Below are 13,125 nucleotides of genomic sequence, written 5' to 3' on the forward strand. Positions count from 1 at the left end.
TTTATCATTTGACTATTCTTCATTTAAAATTTCTTAAATTAAATTGTTTTCTTCTTCTTAATTCATTTATTATTAATTTTCTTATTCATTGAAAATTTATTGAATTCTTTATTATGTTTAGTTTATTTTGTTTTAAGTTATTTATTCATTTAGATTATCTTGAATTTAAATATTAACATACTATTAAATATCATAATTTTTACGGGTATTTTAAGCTAATTCAAAATTTTATTCTTTTTTTACATTTCCTTATTCTTTTAATGTTTTTAATTAATTTTTCATATTTTAATTATTGATTTCAGTAAATTAATTTTATTTTAATTTTTATATACTGTTATTTTAATTTTAATTTTACATTTACAAATTTAGTTAATTTAATTGTTATTTTTATTAATTTTAAGTATTAATTTATTAAGTTTAAATTATGTTTTTTTATATATTTTATTAATTTAATTATTTTTATTAGTTTAGAGGATTAATTAAACTCTTTACTTTATTTTAATTTGCTAAATCTTATTCTTTTTCTTTATATTTTTAATTAGTTTAGACTGATAAAGGTTAAATATTTGTATTTAAATTTAATGTTAATGTTTATTATTAATTACTAATTTCGTGCTTTTAGACATTCGCTATCAAAGGCTTTTATATCTAAGGCGTTTTTTTTATAATTTATTAATTAACAACTTTTGTTAGTTATTATATTTGGCTATTTTATTTATTTTAAGTTTCTAAATTTATTTATTAATTTTATTATTATTGCTATTATTGCTATTATTATTATATTTATTTTAATTACAAAGGCTATATTTTTTTATCTTAATTATTTAGTTATTGTAATTAAATGCCTATTTATTACGCTTATTATTAATTTTATTAGTTTTATTATTAAACATCTTTTTATTTTTATAATTATTAAATTTTTTATTAATTTTATTATAAAGTTTATTATTATTATTTTGATTTTTATTACTAATTTTATTATTAATCTTGATGTATTTAGCTTTTTTAAATTATTTACTGTTATTATTATTTATTTTGTTCTTATTTTTATTATACTTATTTATCTTATGGCTATTGGCTTATTTATTATTAGTTGTTTTGAATTTATTAATTTACTTTCGATAAGTTCAATTATACTTTTTTTTTAGGTTGATTTTCTTATTCTTATTGACTTAAAATTTCTTATTTAATATTTATGATATTGTTTTAAATTAAATTATTATTTTATTCTTATTATAATGCATTAACAGAATTTAATTATTTTTAATTTTATTAATTATTTTTCTAATCATCAATTTATAAACCCTATTTTAAATTATTTTCCTTATTTTCTTTTTAAACTAAAAGCTATTCTTATATTTATTTTGTTTCATTAATATCTGTAACCTAATTAATCTACTCTAATTATTAAGTTACCTTTTATTATCTTTTCAATTCAAATTTTAATTTAGGTTTAGAAGATATAGATTATTAAAATTATACTCCTTTTTCTTAGTTTAGTTAATTTTCTACTTATTGTATTTCTGTTTATTTTTAATTATTATTTTCGATTTCCATTTATGATACTTCTTTAATTTAATTTTCAAACTTTTCTTTAATTTCTTCAACTTTTTTTATTTAAATTTCCTATTCTTTTTACTTGATCTCATTTTAATTTATTATAATTGTGTTATCTTATTATTTATACGTATAATTATCTTAAACTTCGTTTTGTTAATCAAAAACTTTTTTTTCTTGATTTTAATTTTCTAAATTTATTTAATTTTAAATTTCTTATTACTAAATTGGTTACTCTACTGCTTTTTATGTAATTTCTTAATCTTTTTTTAAGTCAACTTAAAAAATTACAGGTATTTTTTTTTTTTAATCTTCAATATTATTCTTAAAAGCATCAATATTTTCAGCCCTATTATCAATTTATTTTTGGCTTTATTCTAAAGTAACTTGCTTAGTTTACTAAATATTGACTTATGGTTTATTATATTAATTTAAATTTGCTTATTATTCTTAAATATTTTTTAGTCCATTTTACTAAACTATTTTTTAAATATTTTCCTGAACATTTTTTTATTAAGTTTGCTATGTTATTTTCATTGTATTATCCTATATTATTTATTGTTCATTTTCCTAAACAGATTTTTAGATATCTTCTTTTATGCAACATTAACTATTAGCCTAATTAGTTTATTAAATTGTATTTTATTACTTTTCAATTTATTTTTTTACATTATTAAGTTTTATTGACGGTTTAATGGGCTTTTCTTAAATTATTTATTTTTAGATACTAATTTAATTTTTATTAGTATCTTCTGTGTCTATTTTTTAATGAACATTATTAATGTTTGGTTATTATGATTTCTATATTTCTTTTAATTTATTTTATTCATTTATAGTTAAGTTTGGTTATTTAATGTTTATATTTTCGTCTGAAAATGCTTTTTATTACAAATAGAAATTTGTTCTTTCATCAAAAGGTAAATAATTGAATTAAATTAACTTATTTTATTAGCTTTGTTCAAAATAATTAATAACATCATTATCAATGTTTGAAATGTTTTTTATTTAATCGTAAACGTATTATTATCCTAGAACAGTTTCAAGTCCTTTCAAAAGTGTTTTTTTCTTAGCAAAAAGATGAATTAAAGGTTATACAATTGAAATAGCATCATTTTTTTCAATTATAGAAACAAAACTTTAAATAACTTTAAGGTTTAAATTAAGAAAAGAATCATCAGTTATTTAATTGATTTAATGAAATTTATTTAGAATTTATTCGTTAAGCTTTCTTTTGTTAAATATAAACATTATATAAGCTGCTGAAGCCAAAAAATTTTTTTCATTTAGTAATTCTAGATATAATTAATTATAATCAATTTTAAATTAAGAAAGAAAATGTTCCTGAATTTTATTTTCGTCTAAATTTTTTAAATTCTTCCATGTTAATCTAAATATATTCTAAACTTAAGTTTTAAACTTATTCAAATTATCTATTTTTTCCACAAATGTTGTATAAAGTTCCTTTATTTAATAATGATTTTTCTTGCTTAAATAAACACATAATATTGATTATAGAATTCTTTATATTATTCTATTTGTTCTCATTTACTTTTATAAATCTACTTCAATTGTTTTTTCAAATATCTCTTTCATGTTTTAAATTGCTAATTCTATTCTTGTATTCTCATCTTGCTCTTCAAATAATTTTTTAGCCAAATACAAAAGAGTTTGGTCAATATTTTATTTCAATTTTTCTTGTCCTTCTAAAGAATTAAAGTATTGTTATTGTTTTTCTGAATATTTTCTATAAAAGAATAATTAGCTGATAAATTAGTTTTATAATTATTGCTTTTTTTCTTTGCCTTTTTCAATTGTACTCTCTAATATATGTAAATATTTTAAAGCAATATCTATTTATGATGATTCTAAACCTTTATTTTATTTTAATACAAAAAAATATTTACTATATATATTATTTATATAATGAATATACCTTTTTATATCAATTCAATGCATACTTAATTAAGTTTTTCGAAGTTGCTTTCAATATTTAAAAAGTTATTTATTAAATATTCATGAAAGTTATTCTTTTATATTTATATTTTTTAAACTAATGTAATTAAATGTTACTATAAATCAAAATTTTTTACATTTTTTAGTTTTATTATTTCTAAAATATATTCAAAAATGCTTTCTTAAGAAAGAATTTTATTTTTTTAAGTTAAAATTTATTCTTAATCATACAATTAATTTGTAATATTTTCTAAAATTTTAATAACTTTAATCAAAAAATTAGGATTTTTAGCTGAACATTCTTATAAAAATTATATTGACAAATTTCTACATATTTCACTGTCTTCAAAGCTTGATATTATTTGTTCAAAAAATTAATCGTTCTGCTGAAATTCTAAAATCCAAATCTTATATATATAAAAAAAAAATTAATAGACATAAATAAATAATTATAATATCTATATTTTATTTAAAAAAAACAAAAAAATATCTAAAATAAAACTAATAAATAAGGTATATTTATCTTGATTATTATTTATTTAAAGAATTTTATTACTACATTTTTAATAATTAAATTATTATATATTATTTGTTTATAAGCAATTAAATATTTAAACATATTTTAAAATATAAAGTACTTTCATCAAAAATACTGATATATTTTTTTCATTAACATCCTCTGATTGATAATAAAGATTTGTTAAATATAAAAGTTATGCTACTGCTTAATCAAATAATTATTAAATATCTTTATGTTTTAAACAAATAAACTTTTTGAAGTTTGCTTTTATTTCTTCAATTATCTAAATTTTTTTATCCTTTTAGTTTTAGGTTAAATATAATGTAATTAAATTCAAAAACTAACAATATTAAAATGAGAATTTACTAGATATATTATTTTCTAACTTAAACTGTTTTAGTCTATTTTATTATTTCACTATAATTTAACTTTGTGTCAAGTTTTTGTTTAATATTTGTGTATTTTGAATATTCATATTTTTTATTAATTTAAATTTTAGGATTTTAATTATTTTCTTTTATTAATAATAAATTATTTATTTTTATAAACAAATAAAAAAAATATAAATATATATATAAACTAATTACTAAAATTTCTATTAATAAATAAAATAAAGACTAACTTTTTAAATATTTTAAAATAAAAACATAGCATATATTAGAAAAAATGAATTATATTTCTTTTGATTACACGAATCCAAAAGAAAATAGTTATCTTCCCAAAACAGTTAAGCCTTTTGAAGAATATCCATATTATTATAATAAATATTACGAAGGCTATCCTTATACAGAATATCCTAAAAAATCATAATTGTATAACATATAAAATCAAATTTCATGTATAGGCTATGATAAATAAACTGATATGCTAAAATCAAATATAGTTTTTTTAGATAATAAACCTCCTCGAACATATAGAAGTAGTTATACTATATATAAATAAGGTTCAGATAACACAACTTATGATAAAAAGTATAGGTTTTAATAAGAAAAAAATGAAATTGTATAAAATTTAAGTAGTGTATTTGAAAAAAATTAAGATTTAGAAAAAACATTATCTTTTTTAGATTATTATTGTTATAGTTCTGAATTAGAAAAATAAAGTCGAGAATCTGAACTAAAAACTGTTTTCAGAGAACATTAAGAAAATATAGCAAAAAAAGAATTATTATTTGTTTTATAAGAAAATATAATATATGAAAGAGAATTGGAAAATATTAGATAAAACTTAGCCCGGTAAAATGATTTTTCAATTATTTAATTGTATTTTTTATTTGATAATGATTAAATTAATGAAATTTAACCTTTTGAATTTGAAAGTGGTTTAAAAAAATTAGATATTAAAGCTGATTCTCTTGACATTTTTTTAACCTTAAATAGATATTCTTAAGATGGAAATGATTAAATTGGGTATTTTTTAAATTAAAAAAAAATGCAAATTTGTTTTTAATTTTTATATAAATATAGTCTTTAGGAATTTATAAACATGATAAAACCTTATAGAAAAGATAATATTTATGATCATATATTTTAAGACAAAAAAATTTCATATAACGTTAAAAAATATATATTCATTATTTATTATATTAAATAATTAGTACATGAATTAACTTACAAAACAATATATAATTAAATTATTTAAATCTATACTAAGCTAAGAATCTGCTATGTAACATTATAGATATGAATTGAAGAAAAAAGAAATAAAAATAGAAGATGCTTTCTAAGATATAGATTAAAATAATAGGTAATCTTTTACTCGCTAAGAGTTTTTGTAATGGATGAAAGAAAACGGTATTTATGTTACAAATTATGAGATGGAAGGCTTATTTTAAAGATTTGATAGAAAAAATAGTGGTTCAGTAAATTTAAAAGAGTTTGCATACGAATTAAAACCTAAATAATATAAAAAAATATAAAATAGATGAAAAACATATATTTTAGAATTTTAAAAAAATCATTTTAAATCATTTTTTTTATTATATTTAAAGTTTAATAAATTATATTTTTATTCATTTTGGTTTTCTAATTTGTTACTTAAATACCATATTTATAATTATAAAGGTATTTGCATTTTTTTAAAAAATTGATTATTTTTCTATTATCAAGTAATTAAATTAAACAAATTATTATAAAGAAATTTTCTATTTTTAATTAATTTTTAAAATAATTAATAAAAAAATAAATCAAATTTTTATAAAATTTTTTTCAATAATTTTATATACTTTTTAAATTTTATAATATAAATAGAAAAAAAATAATATTAATATAATTTATGAATAAATAGTAAATAAAAAATTAAATTTATTTAAAAAAAATATATAAATTATTACTAAAACAAAAATAAAAAAAAGCTAAATATTTTATTTTTTATTTTCTAAATTATATAAGAAATAAAAGAAAAAGAATTTTAACCAAATCAAAAACATATAAAAATTAAAATTAACTACGAAAAATAATCAAATTTAACCAAATATGGTCACAAATTTCGAATAATTACTCTAAAAAGTTGAAGAAAACTTATAAAACTCAAAATTTTGTTATATTTTATCTCGAACATGGTATAATTAATATTTAAATTCTAATAATAAAGAAGTTGAATATGAAATAGGGTTTTAAAAGCCTTCTGAAACTCCTAATAGCGATTTAATATAATAAGAAACTAAAAAATTCATATTTAAGCTTTACTAAAATGAATATTTGAATACTTATGTAAATAAATAATTAATGAAATAAGCAAAAATAATCGATAAAGAAACATGGGAATTTATATAATAATAATATCCATAATCAAGCGAAATAAAAAGGCCAATATTTAAATATTAGAAACACATAATATATAATGTAGAACTTTTATGTCCAAATATAATTATATTCGAAATAGAAACATTGGAAAAAATAATATTTTAGTTATCTGATTTGCAATTGAAACACTAAAACAATATTTTAAATACAAAAAAATGCTAAATCCCATCTTATATAACTTTAGAAGAATTAAAATAGCTTTTTTTAGAAGAATTAAAAGTGGAAGATTTAAGAATATGGAAAATAGACAATAATTATTAAGAAGATTATATATTTTTGTTATGCAAATCTATAAAATAAAAAAAGTATAATATAAAAGGAAAAAAATTAGAAGGATTTCCTAATAATTTATTAACTAGAGATTTTCTAAAAAACTCTTATACTATTCTTATTGAAGTTGGAAACATTTTCAAATTAGAAAGTGCTCCTTTATAAAACTTTAGTGAAGAAAAAGACAAAATGATATGTGAAAATTGCTAAAGTGTAGGATATAATTTTTCGTTTGTTTGCTAATGTAGAAACGTTTTTTATTGCAGTAGAAATTGTAAATACCAAGATTAAGATTTTCATTCTAAAATGTGTGATTTAGCTGCTGAATCGGAAAGTGATGAAGAAATGAATGCTATACCTGTATAAATTAAAGGCATATGTGGATTAAGAAATATTGGTAACACTTGTTTTATGGCAGCTTGCTTATAAAATCTATATTTTTCAGTTGATTTTTCATAGAAATTCACTTTTAATACGATTATGGAAAATTCAAAAGACTGTCTTAAGAATAAGCTTCTTTAAAAGTTTGTTAAATTATTTAAAGAAATTAGTATTGAGAAAGATAAAATTATTGAAATTTGGTCTTTTAAAACATAGTTTGCTTATTTATTTAATCAAGTAAAAAAATAATAAATATAATTATTATATATTTATATGATTAAGTATTAAGGTAACTATTAACATGATGCAGCTGAATTTTTTTTAAATTTATTAGATGCCTTAAATAATACATTAGGATAAGAAGAAGAATATAAATAAACAAATGATTAAATATGGGAAAACGCAGTTTCAAAATAATACAATACAGTAATAAAGCAAACATTTTTAGGTTTATACAAAAGTATTATCTAATGCGAATTATGTGATTCTTCTTCTTAAATGTATGAACCTTTTTTGATGGTATAATTGCCAATAAAAGCAAAGCCTTTATAAAAGCAAGTGCATATAAATATCGTTTTCGCTGATATATATAAGCAAACATCTAGCATAATTTTAAATTATATATCAGAAAATACTAAATTAATTGATTTAGTTAGTATAATATGTGATTAATATAATTTCACTAATGTTATTTTTAGTGTTTTTCAATAAGAATAGTTTATTAATCATTTTTATGGAGAAAAGTTAAATGCTCCTTTTGCAGAAATTGAACATATTTTTTAACACATAAATAATACCTAATTAGTATTGTATGAATGTAATTTTGATTTGAATCTTTTGCTTGATTAATAAAATAATAATTTTAAAATAATTACTTTCAAAATTGCTAAAATGAGTAAAATTAATACTGGTTTTATGTAATTGGAATAAAAAAAAATATTCTCATGTCCAAGAATTCTATTAGTTAACACTAAAGATAATTTGTCTTAAATTTATTTAAAAGCTTATTAAGTCTTTGGGGATATTTATGAATAATATTTGGTAATTTTGAATAATTATTATCAATAAATTATTTACTAAACAGATAACTAAAACGATTAGGATAATATATTAAAAGAAGCTTAAAATAACATAAAATCATAAAACAATATTTAGGAAAATAATAGTTTGAAAGAAAAATAAAATAATAGTAATATATAATAAATTAATTAAAATACAACGAATAAAATAATCTAAAAAGATTAATTAAATAATTATTTTAATAATTAAAAAAAACAAAATATTAAATAGCAGCCACAAAATTTAATTAATAATGAAAAATAATAAAACAAAAGTTAAAAATAATAATAAAATAATTAAAAAATATAAAATTGTCTATAACAAACAAATTTTTAAGAAACAGAAGAAGAATAAATAAATGAAGAATTATAGTAATAGTTAAAAAAATGTTTCCCATTTATGATATGCATAAAATCAAAAAAATCAAAAAATTAAAAAGGGTAAAGTATATGTATTTTTTGCAAAAAAGATAATTGTTAAAATTGTTTATTTCCTTTTTTAAATTAAAAATCTTTAGAAAAATATTTAAATGAAAGAGGGAAAGATATTACCTTTTTTGAATTAGAATTCTTTTGGAATATTGAAAATAATGCTCCTAAAGAAATAAAAGACATATAATTGATTGATGTAAGTATATCGAATTAAGAAGTTAAAAAATAAAAAATTCCTTCAATTTAATATTGTTTAGAGGAATTTACAAAAACTGAAAAATTAAATGAAAATAATATGTGGTTTTGTTTAAAATGTCAAAAAATGTAAATTGCTTTTAAAACTTTGTGCTTTTAAAATACTCCAAATAATTTAGTTTTTCATTTGAAAAGATTCAACAATAAAGAAAAAAATAATTAGTTAGTTTTATATAATCATATCCTTGACTTTTCTAAATTCTGCAGTTAAAGTTCTCCTTATGTAGAATGTTTGAAAGAAAATTAATTAATCTACGAATTGTATGGGATTATTATTCATGAAGGTACTATAGATAATGGACATTATATTGCTTAGTGTAAATTTGAAAATTAATGGTATTAATTTAATGATGATGATGTTTAAAAACTATAAAATTAAGATAAAATTTTAAATAATAAAAATGCTTATATTTTATTTTATTGTCTTTAAAAATAATGAAAATTTTATTTATGTAATTTAGTATTTAAAAATAAAAATAAATATTACTTTTTCTTATTTAATTTTTTATTTTTATTTTAAATCTTAATAAAAATGACCAATTCTGTATTTTCAACCTATATTTTTTATTAATTAATTGAATTTTAAAAAAAATATTACAGAAAAAATAAAAAAACATTAAGAGCTAATTATGTATTTTTATCAATATATTAATATGTTATACATATGCTAAATGTATAATAAATCTGATTTTATTAAAAACTTATATATAAAATATTTATTAAAAAATTAAATTTATATATTAAAATTTCTGATATATATTTTTTTTTATATATTTTCTTTATTTTGTACTTTTTTATAAATAGAATATATTTATTAGTAGTACCATTTATTTATTGGTTATTAAATAAAATTATTATATAAAAATTTTATTAATAAAAATAAACTGATAATATAATTTAATATTAAATAAAAATTACTTAAAATAATAATTAAATAATACAAAAAAATATGCATTTAGATAAAAATCTTGAAAGCATAGTAAACAGAGAAGCAATATTACCTAAATCAAATGCTTAGTTTCTTGATGATCAGAGTCAAGATCCAAGCTAAAGCTAAGATCATAAAATTAAAAATGATCTTCTTCCATAGAAACAGATAAATAAAATTGTTGATCATCCAGTAATGTTAGGTGAACAAGAGAATTAATGTAAAAATATTTATAAAATAAATAAAAAAATAAAAAAAAATAAAAAAATAAAGAATTGAAAAATGGTTTTTCAGAAAAAAGCAATTCTAATTTAATAGAAGTAAAATAAGGAAATCGTAAAAAAGTGATAATATTATCATCTGTAGGAATTCTAATTGCTATAGGATTAATTTTCGGAGGATTAGCCATTGGAGGAGTATTTTCTTCATAATCAATAGTAGAAAAGATGAATTATAATAAGTAAGTAAAACTTCCTGAGTCATATGTGAAATTCGAATAATAAATTAATATAGGTTAAGAAAAGAATATTTTATAATTAATTTAGGTCCCTTTATCTTAAAAAATCTATGAATATAAGTTAGAAAATGAATAAATTACTACTACCGGGGACGGAAAGGTTACTTCTAAAAAATCTGTTATTACACATACTTTTAATTATTTATGTTATCAAATATCTAATATTGAATTTGATATGTATTTATATTTTACGTCTACTGTTATTTCTGAAAACGATTAAGTATAATCTACATTAACTGGTTATCCTGCTATATTAGAGAAAGAAAAAGCAAATAATATAAGAAACATAGAAGATAATGTATAAAAATCTTAGCAAACATAGGATGATACTTCTAAATAAGTAAATGAATATGCACCTTTGACTGCATAAGAAATTAAATTATTGTAAGAAAAAGGTATTAGTGAAGAATAATTTAATTTTAGTAAATATCCTATTGTTCGTTTTACTTTAAGTAAAGAAGGAGAGATAAAAAAAATATACGAACCAATAAACTTAAGAAATGATTTATAATAAATCTATTTAAATATTATTGAATAACTTTCTCCTTTATTGCGTAAGGATTTATACAATATCTTCGAAACAGACAAGGAAACAGGAAAAAAACGTATTTTGAAAAATGCAAGTGAATCTTATAAATATAGAAATTTAAATAATGTAGAAGTAACTCCATAACATGAAGCTGAAATTTCGGATGATGGAAAAGGAGTTTTAAAATCTACAGAACCTGAAGTAAGTGAAAATGGAAATTAATAAGGTGAATATTCTCAAGAATGTACTATAGAAAATGGATCATTATTAAGAAGTTCTGTAAGTTCAAAGTTTACTATAAAAGGAAATTAAGAGGATAGCACATCAATGTTTAAACAAATTGATAATATTTCTGCTGTTATTATTTAATATATAGATTGGGAGCATAAAGTAGATGAAACTTTTGTTTAAAATTTAATTTAAATATAATAGAAAATGAGCTACTTTATAATGACTAAATAATAAGTTTTGGATAAAAGAGCGAAATCATACTTAAAACCTAAAGAGAATCCTAATTCAGTTATTTCTGATGATAGTAAAGGAAGGGTTTTGGTTGGAATAGATGAAAATAGAAATTTAGTGTTTGAAGAATAACCGAAAAACAATGATAATTTTTAAGAGCCTAAACCTATGGGAGAAGTTATTTAATAAAGCATTTTTAGAAAAAACTTTGAATCAATAGACTTCGGGGCTGATATTAAATCTGAATGTATTGAATCTGGATTTTATAGCTCTGAAGATGTTTGTACTGTTGGATTATATGGATATTTTAATGGATCTATGACAAAAATTATTGAAAGATAAAGTATATATATATACTTTTTTTTTAAATAAAATAATAAAAAATAGCTAAAATAAATGTTTCAAGATTACTTAAACTTAATTGGTATATTTAACATGTCCTTGTAGAAAAAATGGGTTCAGTAGAAAAATATGTTAATTCAAAATTAGATGGAATAGTTTAGAAGGTAAATGCTATTTTAGATTAATTAGAACTTCTTCTTGATATTAATAAAAACCCTGTTTTAAAGGTTATTAATGATGCAATATAAAATGATTAATTTGAAATTATGGATTCTATTAATGGCTTTGAATAAACAATTAATAAAGTAAAAAAATATATAATTTATTTATTTTTTTAAAAATATTTAATTTAGTCAATAAAAAGTATTAATGGCTTTGTAAAAGACCCTTTAGGATTTTTCAAAGAAAAAGTTTTTGCTTTTTTGAGTAGTAAAGGAATCTAAATAGAAGATTAAATAAAAAATATAAAAAAATTTTTTACAGATAAATTATCAAGAATTAAAAATTTTTTAGTAAAAAATCGTGTAAATGGAATTTCATAAAAAATAAAAGAAAAAATCTAGCTTTTTATGCAAAATTATTAAGTTATTATAGCCTAAATACTAGAGGAACCTATAAAGAAATTATTATAAAGTACAGAATCTTTTATTTTATAAAAAGCAAACGAACTATTTGAAAATACATTATAAATAGATAAATAAGTAGATAAATATGCAGAGGAAATAATTCAAAAATCTGAAGATAAATTATTAGAAACAAAAGAATTTATCGAAAAGTAATCAAAGATTACAAAGCAAATGAAAAAAATGCTTTCAACATCTTTTGTAGTGGATAAATTAAAGGATTTTATAAAAAATTTAATTAAAAAAATCACCTCTTAATATAAAATATCTGAGCTTCTTCAAAAAGGTTTATAAAGTGCTATTAATCTTGGTAAAAACTAAATTTTAAGTGAACTTTAAAATATAAGTACAAAAAACTAAGGACTTTAATCTTTAGAACTTGACTAAATTTTAAAAGAAGCGAATGAAATTGTCGATTTTGCTCATGATTTTTATTCAGGTATTAAAGATTTGAAAAAAGATATAACTTATATAGTAAATTCGTTTAAAAAAAT

The 13,125-nt window shown here is 17.9% G+C and overlaps 2 protein-coding genes across 2 annotated transcripts, besides 11 other annotated features; both read left to right on the forward strand. All coding sequences in view use genetic code 6, as the record gives it.

Moving 5' to 3' along the window:
• Window positions 1–751: 751 nt before the first annotated feature.
• Window positions 752–776: a microsatellite.
• A 72-nt stretch (window positions 777–848) lies between these two features.
• Window positions 849–889: a microsatellite.
• Window positions 859–937: a microsatellite.
• Window positions 869–953: a microsatellite.
• Window positions 954–3,980: 3,027 nt separating this feature from the next.
• Window positions 3,981–4,021: a microsatellite.
• A 675-nt stretch (window positions 4,022–4,696) lies between these two features.
• IMG5_167690 (hypothetical protein) lies at window positions 4,697–5,957 on the forward strand (the record flags this gene model as incomplete). The annotated part of the gene is made up of 3 exons (XM_004030048.1): window positions 4,697–5,439; window positions 5,497–5,584; window positions 5,628–5,957. 3 exons carry the CDS (start codon window positions 4,697–4,699, stop codon window positions 5,955–5,957), a joined length of 1,161 nt encoding a protein of 386 aa, XP_004030096.1.
• Window positions 5,958–8,793: 2,836 nt separating this feature from the next.
• Window positions 8,794–8,855: a microsatellite.
• Window positions 8,856–10,069: 1,214 nt separating this feature from the next.
• Window positions 10,070–10,167: a microsatellite.
• Window positions 10,082–10,111: a microsatellite.
• Window positions 10,142–12,434, forward strand: IMG5_167700 (hypothetical protein; the record flags this gene model as incomplete). The annotated part of the gene is made up of 4 exons (XM_004030049.1): window positions 10,142–10,378; window positions 10,432–12,009; window positions 12,054–12,313; window positions 12,393–12,434. Exons 1-4 carry the CDS (start codon window positions 10,180–10,182, stop codon window positions 12,432–12,434), a joined length of 2,079 nt encoding a protein of 692 aa, XP_004030097.1. The 5' UTR covers window positions 10,142–10,179.
• Window positions 10,391–10,430: a microsatellite.
• Window positions 10,393–10,430: a microsatellite.
• Window positions 10,402–10,426: a microsatellite.
• Window positions 12,435–13,125: the final 691 nt, after the last annotated feature.

This window comes from Ichthyophthirius multifiliis (genome assembly GCF_000220395.1).
Source record: "Ichthyophthirius multifiliis unplaced genomic scaffold scaff_1120509251245, whole genome shotgun sequence".
Taxonomy (NCBI): Eukaryota; Ciliophora; class Oligohymenophorea; order Hymenostomatida; genus Ichthyophthirius; species Ichthyophthirius multifiliis.